This window comes from Salvelinus sp. IW2-2015, linkage group LG13, assembly GCF_002910315.2.
Source record: "Salvelinus sp. IW2-2015 linkage group LG13, ASM291031v2, whole genome shotgun sequence".
NCBI lineage: Eukaryota > Metazoa > Chordata > Actinopteri > Salmoniformes > Salmonidae > Salvelinus > Salvelinus sp. IW2-2015.
In genome coordinates this window covers 49,195,195-49,211,775 of record NC_036853.1, presented here as the reverse complement: position 1 = coordinate 49,211,775, position 16,581 = coordinate 49,195,195, and the positions used below count along the sequence as shown (strand labels likewise).

The 16,581-nt window shown below is 45.2% G+C and overlaps 1 protein-coding gene across 1 annotated transcript in view; it reads right to left on the bottom strand.

The window, feature by feature from the left end:
• The window catches only part of LOC111971607 (deoxycytidylate deaminase), a 41,964-nt gene extending 26,687 nt beyond the window's left edge, over window positions 1-15,277 (bottom strand). The window contains exons 1-4 of the mRNA XM_070446028.1: window positions 14,935-15,277; window positions 10,646-10,769; window positions 10,308-10,404; window positions 320-359 (exon numbers count right to left, since the gene is read on the bottom strand). Coding sequence (XP_070302129.1) covers window positions 320-359; window positions 10,308-10,404; window positions 10,646-10,769; window positions 14,935-14,975 — 302 coding nt within the window. The 5' untranslated portion in view covers window positions 14,976-15,277. The remainder of the gene's footprint in view (window positions 1-319; window positions 360-10,307; window positions 10,405-10,645; window positions 10,770-14,934) is intronic.
• Window positions 15,278-16,581: the final 1,304 nt, after the last annotated feature.

Sequence of the window (16,581 nt, the reverse complement as noted above, 5' to 3'; positions counted from 1 at the left end):
CCCTCGCGAAGAAAGGATATCTGCGCCGTTTCATGCTCTCAGCGACGGGCCTCACGAAGCCTCTGTGTTTACAGACCGCCACGGGCCGAAGGACGAAGCTTCCGCCTTCCGCTTTGCCACAATTCCCCCCCCATTACTGACCACCTTAGTTGACGCAGTCCACCACAAGAAAGGCGGTAGCTTATCCCTCATAGGCACTCTCTCAAAAGCCACTGTCTTATCCCCCCCCCCCCCCCCTCTGTCAAGTTGGTCGTGTACGCTACAGCCTCTGTTTTAAGGCTCAGCTCTCTCTAGTCTTTACCCTCCCTGTCAATGTTACCCTTCAAATAGGCCCCCTACATTAATTCCAGCAATGCTCTCTAGACATCGCATGTGCATACACAAAATCCACACGAGAACGAGACTGAACTTAATTTGATCTGTGATCTGAACAGCTACACTACGTATAGCTTTCTAGCTTCGTCTGACTTTGTCTAGTCAGTCCTATGACACAGAGAAGGACCCTCTATCACTTCTCGCTCTCTCCTCTTGACTCGCTCTCGTTCGTCTTTTGTCTCCCTCTCGTCTCTATGTTGACTTCGTCTTTCACACATTCTCTGACACACTTATTCATTCTAAACATGAGTGATGGAGCTGGGTGGAGAGTAGGGGGGGGGTTTGATGTATGATGGCTGGGGTGAGCTGGGGGGGGTTGCGTGGTCTTTTTAAGAGTGATAAGGGGCCTGGCGGAGCGTTTCAGCCCTGATCAAAGCACAGCGTCCTGGGGGAGAGCCATGGCGGGGGGTGGCTCTCTTGGTCGTATGATTGTTGGAGCTATGCCAGTTCACCGAGAAAAACTAACAGTACATGAAGGGCATACGGTTCCGTCGCCGCCACCTCATTGGTTAGAAGACCGATCCATTATTAAGCCAAGAAGTGGTTAGGAAAACGTCAACATGTTTGTTTGCGAGTTAGATTATGTTAATTCCCTCCGATTGGCCGTTCTACCAGTGTCGCTATTATTGGTGGTAAGTTATAAGAATTTTGTGTTAACATACGTTATGCATAGTGATTCCTATCTTGTAAATGTATCTTGGTGCAATGAACATAACCTCTATCCCTTCCCCCCCTCTCCCGCAAACTCCCCCTCCCCCCCCCCCCCACCCCCCCCCCCCCCCCCCCCCCGGCCCTGTCCCGTCCCCATCGCCCTTCTAGCCCCCACCCCCACCCCAACTTGTCTACTCTCCCTATCTGTTTCCTCAAACATCTAACCCAAAATACATCTCTCCGTGAAACTGTCTAGTTGCGAAGCACGAGCTACCTCACAACTGTCAACGGCATCTTTACAGACTTCCTCTTTCAAATCCAACATGCCATTACCTCTTAAAATAAAACATTCTCCGATAAAAAAATGTACAAGTCAATTTGTATGACCAGCTACCATCCCTTCAGTATAGATACCCAACCCTTCTATGCTTGCCCTTTCAACCTCTCTGGCCTCTACGTACATACAGTGGCTCCAAAATTACTGCCACCCCTGGGGTAACCCAACTGGCCAAGCCCAAGTAGAAAGAGCAATAACTTTGAAGACGATAAAAAATATAAAAGCACGATGTATAATCTCTACAACCTTCAGAGGTAGATGCATCAAAATACCCAAGAACATCCTGAGAAAAGTTACTCGTAGATATACTTTTATTAATGTCTTCTGCAATGGATGAGACCACGCAAAATCATGCCTCTATCCTATATGAATTCTACAATTAATAAACAATCTAAATCTAATCCAAACCAGACAAATCAAGTTTCACAAAAAAATGGCACCCTTCATGATCGAATTTGTAACAAAATAAACATATAAAATTAAATCCCAGAAGAAACAATTAAATCTTAATTGATTATAAATACATTGAAGTCTCAGAACTATAATTGACCATACATCACTTCTCTGTTCACTAGTATAAGAATTTCACATAGGTTAAAGAGGTACACACATGCAAATTCCCTTTCCATCCAACACCATGAAGAAAACCAAAAAGAAACTGCCAGTTCCCAAAGGACCAGATGGTCGTAGGAGATCATAAGAAATCCTTCTTTAGGAATTCCAACCACGGTAATGGCACCCAAAGACGGCCACCAAACGGACGTGTCTCGTACCACCTCAGGTCCAACTTACGCTTAAAAAGATACCCTCCACACCCCGATCATCGTCAAGAGAGTATCTTAAAATTCTGACTTGTATACGCAGAAAAACGCTTACACGGTACCAGATGCAAAATGCATTTGCCCCAGACTACGAAGGCAGAAATGGGTGAAAGGGGCCAGGCACAGGGAGAACAATCCCTATCGGAATCACGTGACAAGAATTGCAGGCCCGTTGCGTGGCGTCTTGGTGTCACCCAGGTTTCAACAAAGCACCCAACGCCACCTCCACAAACCACAGGCTCTTTGGAAGGGCTGCACAGAAGAAGCCCCTTCTGACCCCCAAGACACAGCGCAAACGCTTGGAGTTTGCCCAAACGTCATTCAAATTATGACTGAGAAGTGCTCTTCAGATGAACCAAAAAATAAAGTTTTTGGTTCAGATTACAAGCTCGGCATGTTTGCTGTTCGAAACAGAGATGCACTACAAGGAGAGGCAAAACCTCATACCCATGGGGAAACTCTCGGTGGGGTCAGTCGATGTTAGCGGCTGTTTTTAATTCCAGAATCCAAGCCACTAGTTAAATTTGATTAGCATAATGAATCCTTCCACCAAGTATTCAGCATTTTGGCCTGACAATCTGGTGCCTTAGCTCAGTAAGGCTGGGACTTCCATGAGGTGGACTTCACATACAAACACATGACCCAAAAACGAAATCATACCTCAAGACCCACAACAGAAATGGTTCTGTAACAAACAAAATCAAATGTTCTGCCATGCGCATCTGTCCCGGACCATCAAATTACAATCCGAAAACCCTGTGGCCTGACAGTTGAGGCCAGTGAAAGCCGACCAAACCCAAGAATGTGAAGGATCTCTGAAACCGCATACGCTATCATACAAGAGAATCTCGTCCAAAACCCTCAAATGTTCCCTGCCGTAATGTTTTTACAAGGTTAAAGCCACTCACATACTGTTTATCCGTGCCAGAGTGTATCAGAGTACTAAATAGAGTGCCAATAATTATGAAATCCTTGATTTTAAGAGCCAACACTTAACTTTGACTAAAATCATAGTATGATTTTGTTGTAGTGTAAGATCCATTGAAACATTTATATAATAAGTCACCCCAAGAATTCGCACAGTCAAGTATTTAGTTATATCTCAGAATTATAATTATAGTATGTATAAATATAATATGAGAGTTCCTCTAATTATTTGTTTGGCACCTTTCTGCCAGTCAGGAATGGTGCTCAGTATATTTCTATGTGAAGATCCCACTGATATACTCTGCGATCATGGTCATAAACTCTTCTACCCTAACTAGGCGCTACCAAGTTGGGTAGAAAACAATATTCCTCACCCAATACATAATTTTTTGCCATTTTTGTTGTTGAGGGGAACAAAATATACGGCCCAGTCACACTTCTAGCCTAATGCAACACAGTTGAGAAATAATCATGCTCACTGCTGTCTGAACGTTAAATGAACCTCTCTGTTCTCTGTCTCTCTCTCTCTCTCTCTCTCTCTCCTCTGTGGTTCCCCCCTAGGTTGGACATGTATTGTAACCAGGAGAATAAGATAGGGCTCGGCTACAACGGCATGCCCAACGGCTTGAGGCATACCTGCTGCCCTAGGTTCCCGCTCTGCTGACGACAGACGATACCAAAATCCTTATGGTAGCATCTACCTAGACACACCACTATAGTCCACAGTCCAAACTACCAAGTATCCTATGGTAGATCGTCTACCTGGATATCACTATAGTACCACAGTCCACTATCAAGTATCCTTATGTAGATCACCTCGGACCATTCCCACTATATACCACAGTCCACGATCCACATTTATCTATGGTAGGATCTACCTAGAACACTATAGTACACAGGTCCACTACCAATATCCTTATGAGTCTACTAGGGATATCACTATAGTACCAACAGTCCACATCAAGATCCTCTACTTTATTAATGTTTCAATGGAACCAACCAAAATCATACAATGATTTAATACAAAATTAATGTCACCAAAATCAAGGTTTTATAATTATTGGCACTCCTCATTTAGTACTTAGTGCAACCACCTCTGGCAAGGATAAACAGCATGGAGTCTTAACCTTGTCAAACATTACAGGAAAGGGAACACATTTGGAGGGATTTTGGACCATTCCTCTATGCAGATCCTTTCAAGATCCTTCACRTTCTTGGGTTTGCGCTTATCAACTGCCCTCAACTCAGCCCACAGGTTTTCGATTGGATTGAGGTCCGGCGACAGATGGCCATGGCAGAACATTGATTTTGTTGTCACAGAACCATTTCTGTGTGGATCTTGAGGTATGTTGAGGTATTGCCTGATACTTGGTGGAATTCATTATACCATCAAATCTTAGCCAGTGGCCTTGGATCTCTGGAATTATAACAGCCGCAAAACATCACTGACCCACCACCATATTTCACCATGGGTATGAGGTGCCTCTCCTTGTATGCATCTCTGTTTCGACAGCAAACATGCCGATGCTGTATCTGATCAAAACGTTTAATTTTGGTCTCATCTGACCAGAGCACCTTCTTCCAGTCATAATTTAAATGACGTTTGGCAAACTCCAAGCGTTTGCGTCTGTGTCTTGGGGTCAGAAAGGGCTTTCTTCTGGCAGCCCTTCCAAAGAGCCTGTGGTTGTGGAGGTGGCGTCTGATGGTGCTTTTTGAAACCTGGTGACACCAAGACGCCACCAAGGCCTGCAATTCTTTCACAGTGATTCATGGGGATTTTGTTGCTTCTCTCACCATCCTCCTYCCTATCCTGGGGGGCAAAATGCATTTGCATCCTCTACCTGTAAGGTTTTCAAGTGTTCCATATCGTTTGATTTTTTTAAATAATTGCCCTGACAGTGCTCAGTCGTTTGTGGATCTTCTTGTAGCCATTACCAGATTTATGAAGGTCTACGACCATCTGTCTCTTTTGAACTGCCAGTTCTTTTGTTTTCTTCATGGTGTTGGATGGCAAAGGGATATTGCATGTGTGTTACCTCATTATAACCCTAGGAAACAGAAGTGATGTAATGGCTTCAATATAGTTCCTTGAGACTTCAATGAATTAAATTCAATTAAATTTAAGTTTCCTGGTTTAATTTTGGTATATGTTACTTACAATCATCTCAAGGGTGCCATTATTGTGGAAAACCTTGATTTGGAGGACATTGATTTTATAATTAAATCAATAAATGATTTTTGGTGGGTTCCATTGAACATAATAAAAGTACATATTTCGGCCACATGTTTGGTATTTTGAGTCTCTCTATTGATTTATATGTGTTTATATTTGTTTAAGTATTGTTTTTGCATTGCCAGTCAGGGTGGCAAATAAATTGTTGGAAGCCCAACTGGATTAAGTAGAGGCAGGCAACTTGCGCATGAAGGGTGGAGGGGCAATGTTCAGTGCGTTAGAGAGTTGGGAAAGAAGAAGAGAAGAGGGCCTCCAGCTGAGGAGCTAGGCCAATAGTAGATGGAGCTAAGAAGATGAGAGTGGGGGGGGGGACATCACCTATCAGGAATCACATGCAGCACAAAACCTCATACGCCACCATAACGAAACACATATTTAGTTTTAAACAGCCAATCAGAGGGATCTAATCTAACTCGCAAAAAACCATGTGACGTGTTTCTAACCACTTCTTGGCTAAAATGATTCGGTATCTAACCACATGAGGTTTCGGCGACGGAAAACCGTATGCCCTTCCACTGTACTGTTAGATTTTCCCCAGGTGAAACTTGGCATAGCTCCAAACACATCAAACGACCAGAGAAGAGCCCACCCCCCGCCATGTCGCTCCCCAGGACGCTGTGCTTTTGAATCAGGGCTAGAAACGCTCCGCCAGGCCCCTTATCACTTTAAAAAAGACCCACGCACCCCCCCCCCCCCCCCCCCAGCCTCACCCCATCCATCAATACATCAAACCCGCCCCCTACTCTCCACCCAGCTCCATTCACTCATATGTTAGAATGATTAAAAGTGTGTCAGAGAAATGTGTGAAAAGACGAAGTCAACCATAGAGGAAAACCGAGGAGGGAGACAAAAAAGTACGAACGAGAGCGAGTCAGAGAGGACGAGAGCGGAGAAATGCATAGTGGGTTCCTTCTCTGTGTCATAGGACTGACTAAGACAAAGTCAGACGAAGCTAGAAGATGATTACGTAGTGTAGCTGTTCAGATCACAGATCAAATTAAGTTCAGTCTCACTCGCTTCCCCTTGGATTTGTGCTTATGCACACATGCGCCTGTCTAGAGAGCCATTGCTGGAATTAATGTAGGGGCCCTATTTGAAGGGTAACATCTGACGAGGAAGAGGGTAAAGACTAGGAGAGAGCTGAGCCTTAAAACAGGGCCTTTGTAAGCGTACACACGACCACATTGACAGAGGGGGGGGGACTAAGAAACAGTGGCTTCTTGAGAGAGTGCCCACTGAGGGATAAGCTACCGCCCTTTCTTGTTGGTGGACTGCGTCAACTAAGGTGGTCAGATAAATGGKGGGGAATTGTGGCAAAAGCGGAAGGCGGAAGCTTCGTCCTTCGGCCCCCCGTGGCGGTCTGTAAACACAGAGGCCTCGTGAGGACCCGTCGCTGAGAGACATGAAACGGCGCCAGATATCCCTTTCTTCYGAGAGGGAAAAAGGAGAAAATAAAGGAAGGATAGACGACTAAAGCGCCAACCCTCTGTTTCATCCTCACACCGTTTTGATCAGGGAAGGCTTGGCTGGCTTAAAAACTTTTCTTTCCGTCGTTCTTCTAATCCCCATCGCCTCCACCTCTCTCTCTCTCTCTCTCTCTCGGAGACAAGTGGAGACAAGACAACATCCTGAACTAGTTTAGAAAGGAGAGGTCATTAGAGAAGACTTGTTGAAATTTCCTACCTTTCTTTCTCGCTCTCATTCCCTCTGTCTCTTGATCTCCATCACCCACCCCCCCCCATCGTTCTTTCTGGGCTGGTTGGTAACTAGTGCCGTCAGAAAGTATTCTCACCTCCTGACTTTTTCCACATTTACTTGTGTTACAGACAGAATTTTAAATGGATTATATTTAGATTCTCGGTCACTGGCCCACACACACAATAATCCATAATGTCAAAGTAGAATTATGTTTTAAAAAAATTGAAAAGCTGAAATGTCTTGAGTCAATAAGTATTCAACCCCTTTGTTATGGCAAGGCTAAATAAGAAACATTTTACTCCTGAACTTAACAAATCACAATAAGTTGCATGGACTCACTGTGTGCAGTAATTATGTTTAACGTGATTTCTGAATGACTGCCTCATCTCTGTACCCCACACATGCAATTATCTGTAAGTTCCCTCAAATGAGCAGTGAATTTCAAACACAGATTCAACCACAAAGACCAGGGAGGTTTTCTAGACACGCATCTCATGTGCACTCACTCGCACACACACAGAACAAAGCCAAGGGGACTTTGAAACAGTTAGAGTTGAATGGCTGTGATCGAAGAAAACTGAAGATGGATCCACAACATTGTACCACTCTTCATATTTTCAAGCATGGTGGTGGTGGCATCATGTTATGGGTATGCTTGTCATTGGCAAGGACTATGGAGTTTTTTGGGATGAAAAGAAATTGAATTTTTCACTTTGTCATTATGTGTAGATGGGTGAGTGAAAAAAAATCTATTTAATCCAGTTTGAATTCAGGCTTTAACACAATAAAATCTGGAACAAGTCAACAGGTGTGAATACTTTCTAAAGGCACTAACTCCCAGCAGCAGGTGTGGAGTCAGAGGGAGGGAGGATTACTGGATCCGTAGACCCCCTGCTGTGCCCCACTGGCCTCTCCCCCCTCCGTCCCCCTTCCCCTGGGGTTGAGCTTATCACAGAGGAGCAGAGCCAGCTCTCATCGAGGGCTGGGCGATATGGCCAGCATATCATGGTATTTTTCTCATGTTTGACGGTATATTTTWGTATTTTATTAGGATCCCCATTGTTGCAAAAGCAGCAGCTACTCTTCCAGGGGTCCACACAAAACGTGACATAATGTAGAACATTAATAGACAAAAACAGCTCAAGGACAGAACATGTAAAAGATGTATAGGCACACGTAGCCTACATATCAATACATACACACAAACTATCTACGTCAATTAGGGGAGAGATGTGCCGTGAGGTGTTGCTTAATCTGTTTTTTGAAACCAGGTTTGCACTTAATTTGAGCAATATGAGATGGAACGGAGTTCCAAACAATAATGGCTCTATATAATACTGTACACTTTCTTGAATTTGGAGACTGTGAAAAGACCCCTGGTGGCATGTCTGGTGGGGTAAGTGCGTATGCGTGTCAGAACTGTGCGTAAATTGACGATGCAAACAATTTGGGATTTTCAACACAATGTTTTTTTAATAAAAAGAAGTGATTAAATTTGTAGCCAAGAGAGACTGGCATGCATAGTATTTATATAAGCCYTCTGATTACAATGAAGAGCCAGGCGTGSCACTCTGTTCTGGGCCAGCAGCAGCTTAACTAAGTCTTTCCTTGCGGCACTCGACTGGACAATAAATAAGATTAGATAAAACTAGAGCCTGCAGGACTTGCTTTGTGGAGTGTGTTGTCAAAAAAGCAGGRSATCTCTATCACAGACAAACCTCTCCCCATCTTTACAACYATTGAATCTATACGTTTTGACCATGATAGATTGTAAACTAAGGTAACACCAAGTAATTTAGTCTCCTCAACTTCTTCAACAGCCACACCATTCATTACCAGATTCAGCTGAGGTTTAGAACTTAGGGAATGATTTGTACCAAATACAATGCTCTTAGTTTTAGAGATGTTCAGGACCAGTTTATTACTGGCCACCCATTCCAAAACAGACTGCAGCTCTTTAAGGGTTTCAGTGACTTCATTAGCTGTGGTTCATATGTTGACGATATTATTTGATGGTATTTTATGGTTTTGAATAATATAAATATTTTGTATTTATTTATGAGTAGTGCGTGACCCTAGGGTGTCAGCACAAGTGATTTCAATGGGTCTCTCGCTCCATTCTGATTGTTTTCGTCCTTTTCATAAATGTCTGCATTTCCTGCACTAATTTGAGATCATATCCACACTGCCAAATAGCGCTGCACATTATTGGCAAATGTTGCAATTGTGATTTTTAACCAAATGTTGCAATTGCAATTTGACTTGCGATTTAAACACTTGGGTGAACTGTTGGAATCATGGAAATATAATTTTTATTTTAATTCAATAGTTAGAATATAATAGTGGGCATACAGTGTTGTTTGACATGACAACGAATGAAAATGCCAGGGAGGAGTTATTGTGACAGGGTAGGAACCAAAGTGTTGGTCAGTGTTTCCTTCGGGACACTATAATCTTTGGCTACATTAAAAATGTTGATCTCTCTTCACTACTTCATGTAGCTTACATACTCATGCTTTGCCTAATACTCTTTGGTTTAGAAGCATGTTGCACAAACATGCTGATTTAGGCCTAAACCTTCACTGGTATCAGGCTGTATAGCTAGCTATGTTTGCTCTGACTCAGTACATTTATTAGCTAGCTATAACGAGCATTTAGCATTAGTGGTTAACACGATTTAGTGGCAAGTTGCTAAGAAAAGAGACTAGCTGTTTGCAGATGTAAGAAACAAACTRATAGTGTAATTATAGAATGCTTGTGGATTTCTATTACTGAACGCAAGTGTCTCGTGGTCGAGCAACAACAAAAGAGCTCCTTGAGTGACAGGGGGCGGGGCTTGGGGGAGAGAGACTTTTGTATTTACTCACACACACTAAAGTGCACATATACACTTTCATACATCTGGATCGAATAATTTATTGATTTAAATTCCCTAATAAACCCTGCATAGTCCAGACTTCCCTCAAGACATACCTTTTTGCCCAAATACTTTTAGGGTTGAAAACCTGTAGCCATTTCCCCCCCCCCCTCCATTACACTGATATCCCTCCCTCCGTCCATCCACTTCTGTGGGTCAGAAATCCATTTCAAAACAAGCTCTAGGTCGATCATCAAACTAGACAGCAGTGCAGACAGGGGGTATAGGTGTCGAAACAAATCAAAACCGACATCCAACTTGGCGCTTACAGGCCTACACCAGAAAACCAATCCCTGACTAAGGCAGACTAGGGCTAAGGCCCCCAACTGCTTGAAACACCCCCCAAACCAGGTGCTCGCCACACAGCCGGGAACTCTGGGAACTCAATCAAATACCCGCCGCCGTCTTGACCGGCAGTGTCAAAGAGTGGCGTCCGTGCCAGGGCCTGATCAGAAAGGCAGGGGGGCTTTATTGAGGGCGAAGGGCCTGGCATCTGGATTAATATTTAACAACAGGCGGGGCTGTGGACGCCTTACACAGCCGTAGTAGAGGGAGAAATGGAGAGAAAGCGGGTTGGAGGGCTGGGGGGGGTCAGGATCAATGACGAGGGGGGTAGGGGGTGGTGATGTTACCTAGGATCTTGAATGCTTCTTTGAGTTGTGTGTGTATATATAATATATATATGCGTTTACCTGTGAGCTGGGATCCTTGCTTCTCTGAGCTGACAGGAAGGCTACAGCCATGAAATATTCAGGCCACTCCAGGTAGTCCTCACGCTTCTTCGTCTGAGCAGGATCAGAGGACGGGGTCCTGATGGAGGGGAAGAGAGGAGAGGGAGAAAGGACAGAGAGAAAAGAAAATGGAGAAAGGTCAGAACGGGAGAGAAAAACATGGAGACAAAAGAAAATGGAGGTCAGAAAAATGGGCGAAAGAAGGAAAAGAAAGAGAGAAAGAGGAAAAGAGAAAAGGAGGGTAGCGTTAGAGGTTGAGGAGGGAAGGAGAACGGGTGAGTCAGAGGGATAAGACAGAATAGAAAGAATAGAAGGAAAGTGACAAGGTAGTGAGGGATGGCGTAAAACCAAAAATAGAACCTTCAAAAGGCTCATTTGTCAAAAAGGAGCAGTCAGTGGCATCGTTCGCACGTTTCACTAGAGGTCAGCATGATGTAGTCTCGGTCTCCGTCCTCTTGCTCTACAAAGGAACACGCGTGCCGCCGTGAACGCAAACACAAGTTCAGTCGGACACTTCACACACATCCTCACACGGCCACCAGTGCGACGATTCAAAGGGCTTCAAACCTGGGTCTTAACCCAACGGAGAWCAGACGCCCACTCCCTATAATTACAACACCCCTGTCTAGAGACCTCACTATCTCAGCGTACATTCTTCGGGTTTTGAAAACCATTATATCCTCTCTTTACTGCTGTGCTACAGGCCACTCACCCACCATTACGGATCCAGACACAGGAACCGGGAGCTATTATGGGTACAGTCGTAGAAAGTCCCACTGGGTCAGGCTGGAGCACCTTGGAAACTGAAGCAGCAGTACCCAGCAATTAAACCCTACCCATCTGGCTGTCACGCCAACCTAGGGCGGATCGTGCCATAGATCTAGGCCTAGATGCCATGTCTGCCTGTCTACAAAGCACTCTCTAAAGTGGATCCAAAGACACAGCGACGGCAGAAGAGGAAGGGATACTTTGAACTCCTCCACAGTTTGGAGTGTGATCTCTCGGCCGTGCGTTTCAACCTGGCAATTAAACCCTACCCACCTGGCTGTCACATGACAAAGAAATGAAAGAGCGTCCCTATTGCCCTAGGTTGGCAATCGAGACCCATTGCTGTCCGGCAACGCACCACGTCTGCCTGTCTACAAAGACAAGATCGGTGACGTCTTTCGCCCATACCCCCGCAGACACGACTAGAAAGAAATTAAGGGATCAAAGAGAGAAGGAGAAAGTCTGACACTTTGAACTCCTCCACAGCTCGCACTGTGAGATCTCTCGTCCCTACGTTTCAAAATTGGCTAATGGTTGCCAGCATGCGGAGCAAGACTGCCAAACGGGGACAAACTTTAAAGTGAAGTGACATTTCCAGGCGTTCGGACGCATTAAGTGGCGCAYATCATAGGGCAGAGGGGCCGTCTTTGCTCAAAAGACAAAGAAACTGCTTGTGTGTTTTTCATTGCGGCTTGATCAAATGATGTGGCATATTGCATTTAATTAGGCCTAAAGAATCTAGTTAGAGAGGCTGTTGTAAAATCATTTACAGTTGATGTAGAGATTTGATTTGTTCAAAATGTTTAACAACACAAGATGAGAGGATTAAAACATGAATTGAAACATTTTCGGTTGAGTAGGCCTCCACCTTCCAATACAGACTTTCAATTTGATCCAGCTTTTTAGGGAGTGTCTGACTCTTCCTTGATACATCTAATTAAGCATTAGTCTCCGGGGAAGCTTTGGTAGCTTAAACGTCTTCTGTTATCAATTTGTGCAGATGGGCCTTCCTTCTCATTATTCATTAAAGCATCACTGCACCGGCCGCAAACCTTAATATCTCCCAACCTGACACCTGGTGGTGTTCACGCGGTCTTTCAGAAGCCTGGAATCTTCCTGCTGTCATATGTTCAAATGCTGACATAGAATTACAATGACTAGAACAGTCAGACATTCCAGTCCCCAATTGCATGCCGCTCAAGTTCAATTCATGGTTCTCCTATACTGCTCCAATGGCAGCTGCTGCTGTGGTCTCGGTGTCACCCTTCCCTCCAGGACATTAGTCCTTTAATGAGACGCAGAKGAGTGTGTTCGCTCCCCTGGGCTCTACAGGCTTTCCCAGGCACCAGATTGTCATAGAGGTCCTACACTCTGCAGAACGGTGGTCGGCCTTCCTGAACAGGATTTTCAACCGCACAGCTGCTGGGAGAAGAGATAACATKCCATGGGATAATGCTTCCTGGGCGTYCTCCCTTCTGGGGTTTATTATTCCCACAAATGCCTATTCCTTATTGGCTTAATGAGCGGGAGGATTAGGCTRTCATCGCGCTTCCAAGCAGCACGTCAAAATAGGACTTTTCCTGGCTATACTCGGCCCTATATCGTAGGCTCTATCTGGGAACAGAATTTWGAAAATCAAGGCATTAGGCTACCYGGTTTAGTGAAAGTGCACAAAGCCGGTCAGAAAGGGACGCTCGACATAGTGAGTGGTATTAGGGAAGGCAGGAAGGCCCCTCAGAATGCCAAGTTTGCCAACATGCATGTTGCGTGGGGATGGAAATGTCAGAGGTACGCGACCTAACTCAATACATGAGTTAGCAACCTATGGTTGCTACCATAGAATTAGGAATTTAATAGGACATTTATGGTTGCAACCAGTTCAGAGTTGATATGGAATACGCCGGCCTATATGCCTAGCCTTCAGCCCCAGCATTCTTCACAGCAATGATGAGAATGCAAACGCAGAGCTTGGTCAGAAGAACATGAMCAAACTGTCAACTCGATGGCAAGCAACAGTTGCTCTGAAGGCAGCCTAAAGAGTTCAGGCTGAGGGTTGATATGGAAAAGGTAAAGGCCTTCAGCCAAAGCATTCTTCACATCAATGAAGGTGATACAAGTGTAAGCAGAGCAGAGATTCGAATACATTTGAAGGCTGAACTAGTAAAAAGAGAACAGCGGTGTGCCGTACACTGAAAAATATTTATGATGAAGGCTAAACATGATGCAACSRGTCTCAAAATGCCATCCAGAGTTCAATCAACCACATCCGGAACTCAAGCCTTCATAACAGCTTGAAATCACGGTGCAAAGAGACCGTTATCGAGCCTGTAGAAAGGCCCTGGGTGGCACCGGCTCATTTTGGGGGATCAAAACAGCCAAAGTGGGCCCTCAGCCAGCTAAAAGGGGTGGTGAAGAGGGCCAGGGGCCGGCCCAGGTCCCCTTAACCTTTCTGGGCCCCTGGCACTCTGCTGGGCGACTGGAACCCCTCCAGGTGTCTGTGAGACAGATGAGGGCATGTTACTGGTTGAGCTAGAGTGCCCCTCGTGTTTGACATTTGACACAGAGTCAGAGTKAGTGTGGTTGGGACTAGGAGTAGTGTGTGTGGGATGTGTGTGTTTGTCCTCATTGCCCTCCTGCGCGTTAGCTTATTCCCTGTGCCAACACTGCTGCCATTCCATGGGCACACACTCAAGGGTGGGCGGGAGACACGTCATCCCTTTTTGAGGGCCACTGATTCATATAGCACTAGTTTCAGCTGAAGAGAAACTGTGTGTGTGTGTGTGTGTGTGGGTGTGTGTGTGTGTGTGTGTGTCACGGCTTATGCAGGCTCCATATTCTACATCTTACACATCCCGCCCCCATGTCTTTCACCAAGATGGGATAGGGAACTAAGGGGAGTAGGGAGAATATTACCTGATGCTAAATACAAAACAGACACAGGGGGGGGGGGGGACTAAGTGATAATCATGTCTGAAGAGGATAGGGTGATATTTTATACTGAGAATGGCTACAGTGGTTTCTAAGGTGTGAAATCCTTTTTCTGACTTTCTGTGTTGAGAGACGACCACGGAATGTGATGACTGTTGAAGCTGCCAACCCTCCCCAGTCTGTGTCGCTCTCTCTCACACACACACACACCTTGTTCGCAATGCAGTTAGTCGGCAGGTATACATTATAGCTAAGTGCCTAGCTTGAATGTGACCTTATTTCAATATACTGTACAGTAACTTAGCTAGCTATCTATCTTACATGTCTAATGACTTTCTGAAAATGCTGCTAACAACAAACGCGAGCTATGTTTATGTATGAAGTTGTAGCGTTGTGTGTTATCAAAGAACTGAAGGAGTTACGTCAGCTAGCTAGCTACTACTACTACTTAGCCTAGCTAGCTAGTCCTACTGTAAAACGCATGCAATCAAACAACTGACAATTCGCTGCTAACTTCAAAGTGAAAAGTAAAAACCAAAAAAAGTTACCCATTCAGTTGAGATGTCTCGTTCTTAATTTCTTGGCTCATCTTTGCTTCTGTGCTGGCAAGCTGSATGTGATGTGTCGCCTAGCTGATACTTGCATACTGCGTCACAGATAGGACGTAGGACACAACACAAGCATGRAAATCTCCCGCGCTTGAAAATGTCACGAGGTCCAACCACCAGCCTATATTAGGGAATGTGTAAATCYACGTAGTTGTCTTGTTGAACAAACATCTGTAGACCGCGCCTAACTACAGTTAGCCTTCCAAGGTGGACTTCTGTGAACAATATGTAAAACCTGTGAAATGTGTGCTCTCTGCCACTGTAAACTGAAGCTGCATATGACCAAAAACAGTAAAGTGAGGGACAGAATATATCCTCCCCCGCCACTACGTGGCAGTCATGTGTCTTACTAAAACCACAGATAAAATAAGGGAGATTGTACCATAATTCTGTTACCGAACTTTACATCTGCATCAGGGAAGAACAGTTACAGCAGTTACGCCAGCACACCTCTGACTCTCTGTGATGACACACACAGCCACACACCTCTGATCTCCTGTGATGACACACACAGCCACACACTCTGACTCTCTGTGATGTACCACCAGCCACACACCTCTGACTCTCTGTGATGACACACAGACAGCCATGCACACCTCTGACTCTCTGTGATGACACACACAAGCCACACACCTCTGACTCTCTGTGATCCCCACACACAACACACACTCTGATCTCTGTGATGACACACACAGCCACACACACTGACTCTTCTGTATGACACAACACAGCCACACACCTCTGACTCTCTGTGATGACACACCAGCCACACACCTCTGACTCTCTGTGATGACACACACAGCCACACACTCTGACCTCTGTGATGACACACACAGCCACACACTCTGCCTCTCTGTGATGACACACACCAGCCACACCCTCTGACTCTCTGTGATGACACACACAGCCACACACCTCTGACTCTCTGTGATGACACACACAGCACACACCTCTGACTCTCTGTGATGACACACACAGCACACACCCTCTGGATCTCTGTGAGACACACACAGCCACACACCTCTGACTCTCTGTGATGACACCACAGGCACACACCTCTGACTCTCTGTGATGAACACACAGCACACACCTCTGACTCTGTGATGACACACACAGCCACACACCTTGACTCTCTGTGATGACACACACAGCCACACACCTCTGACTCTCTATGATGACACACACAGCCAACACCTCTGACTCTCTGTGATGACACAACACAGCCACACCTCTGACTCTCTGTGATGACACACACAGCCACACACCGCTGCCTCTCTTTGATGACACATCACAGCCACAACACATCCTTGACCATCCTGTGAATGGAACATACACATCCACAGCACACATCCTTGACTGTGAATGCCCCGACTGCGCCGATACCCACACACCTTCTGACTCTCTGTGAAAGAAACACAACACATGCACACATCGCTCTTTGACTCTCTGGTGATTGACACAACATCACCGCTCAACACTCCTCTCTGTGGATGAACACACAGCCACAATACCATCTGGAACTTCTCTGTTGAATGAAAACCACAGCCACGCAATTCACCATCTCCCATGACTCCTTGTGTATGACCA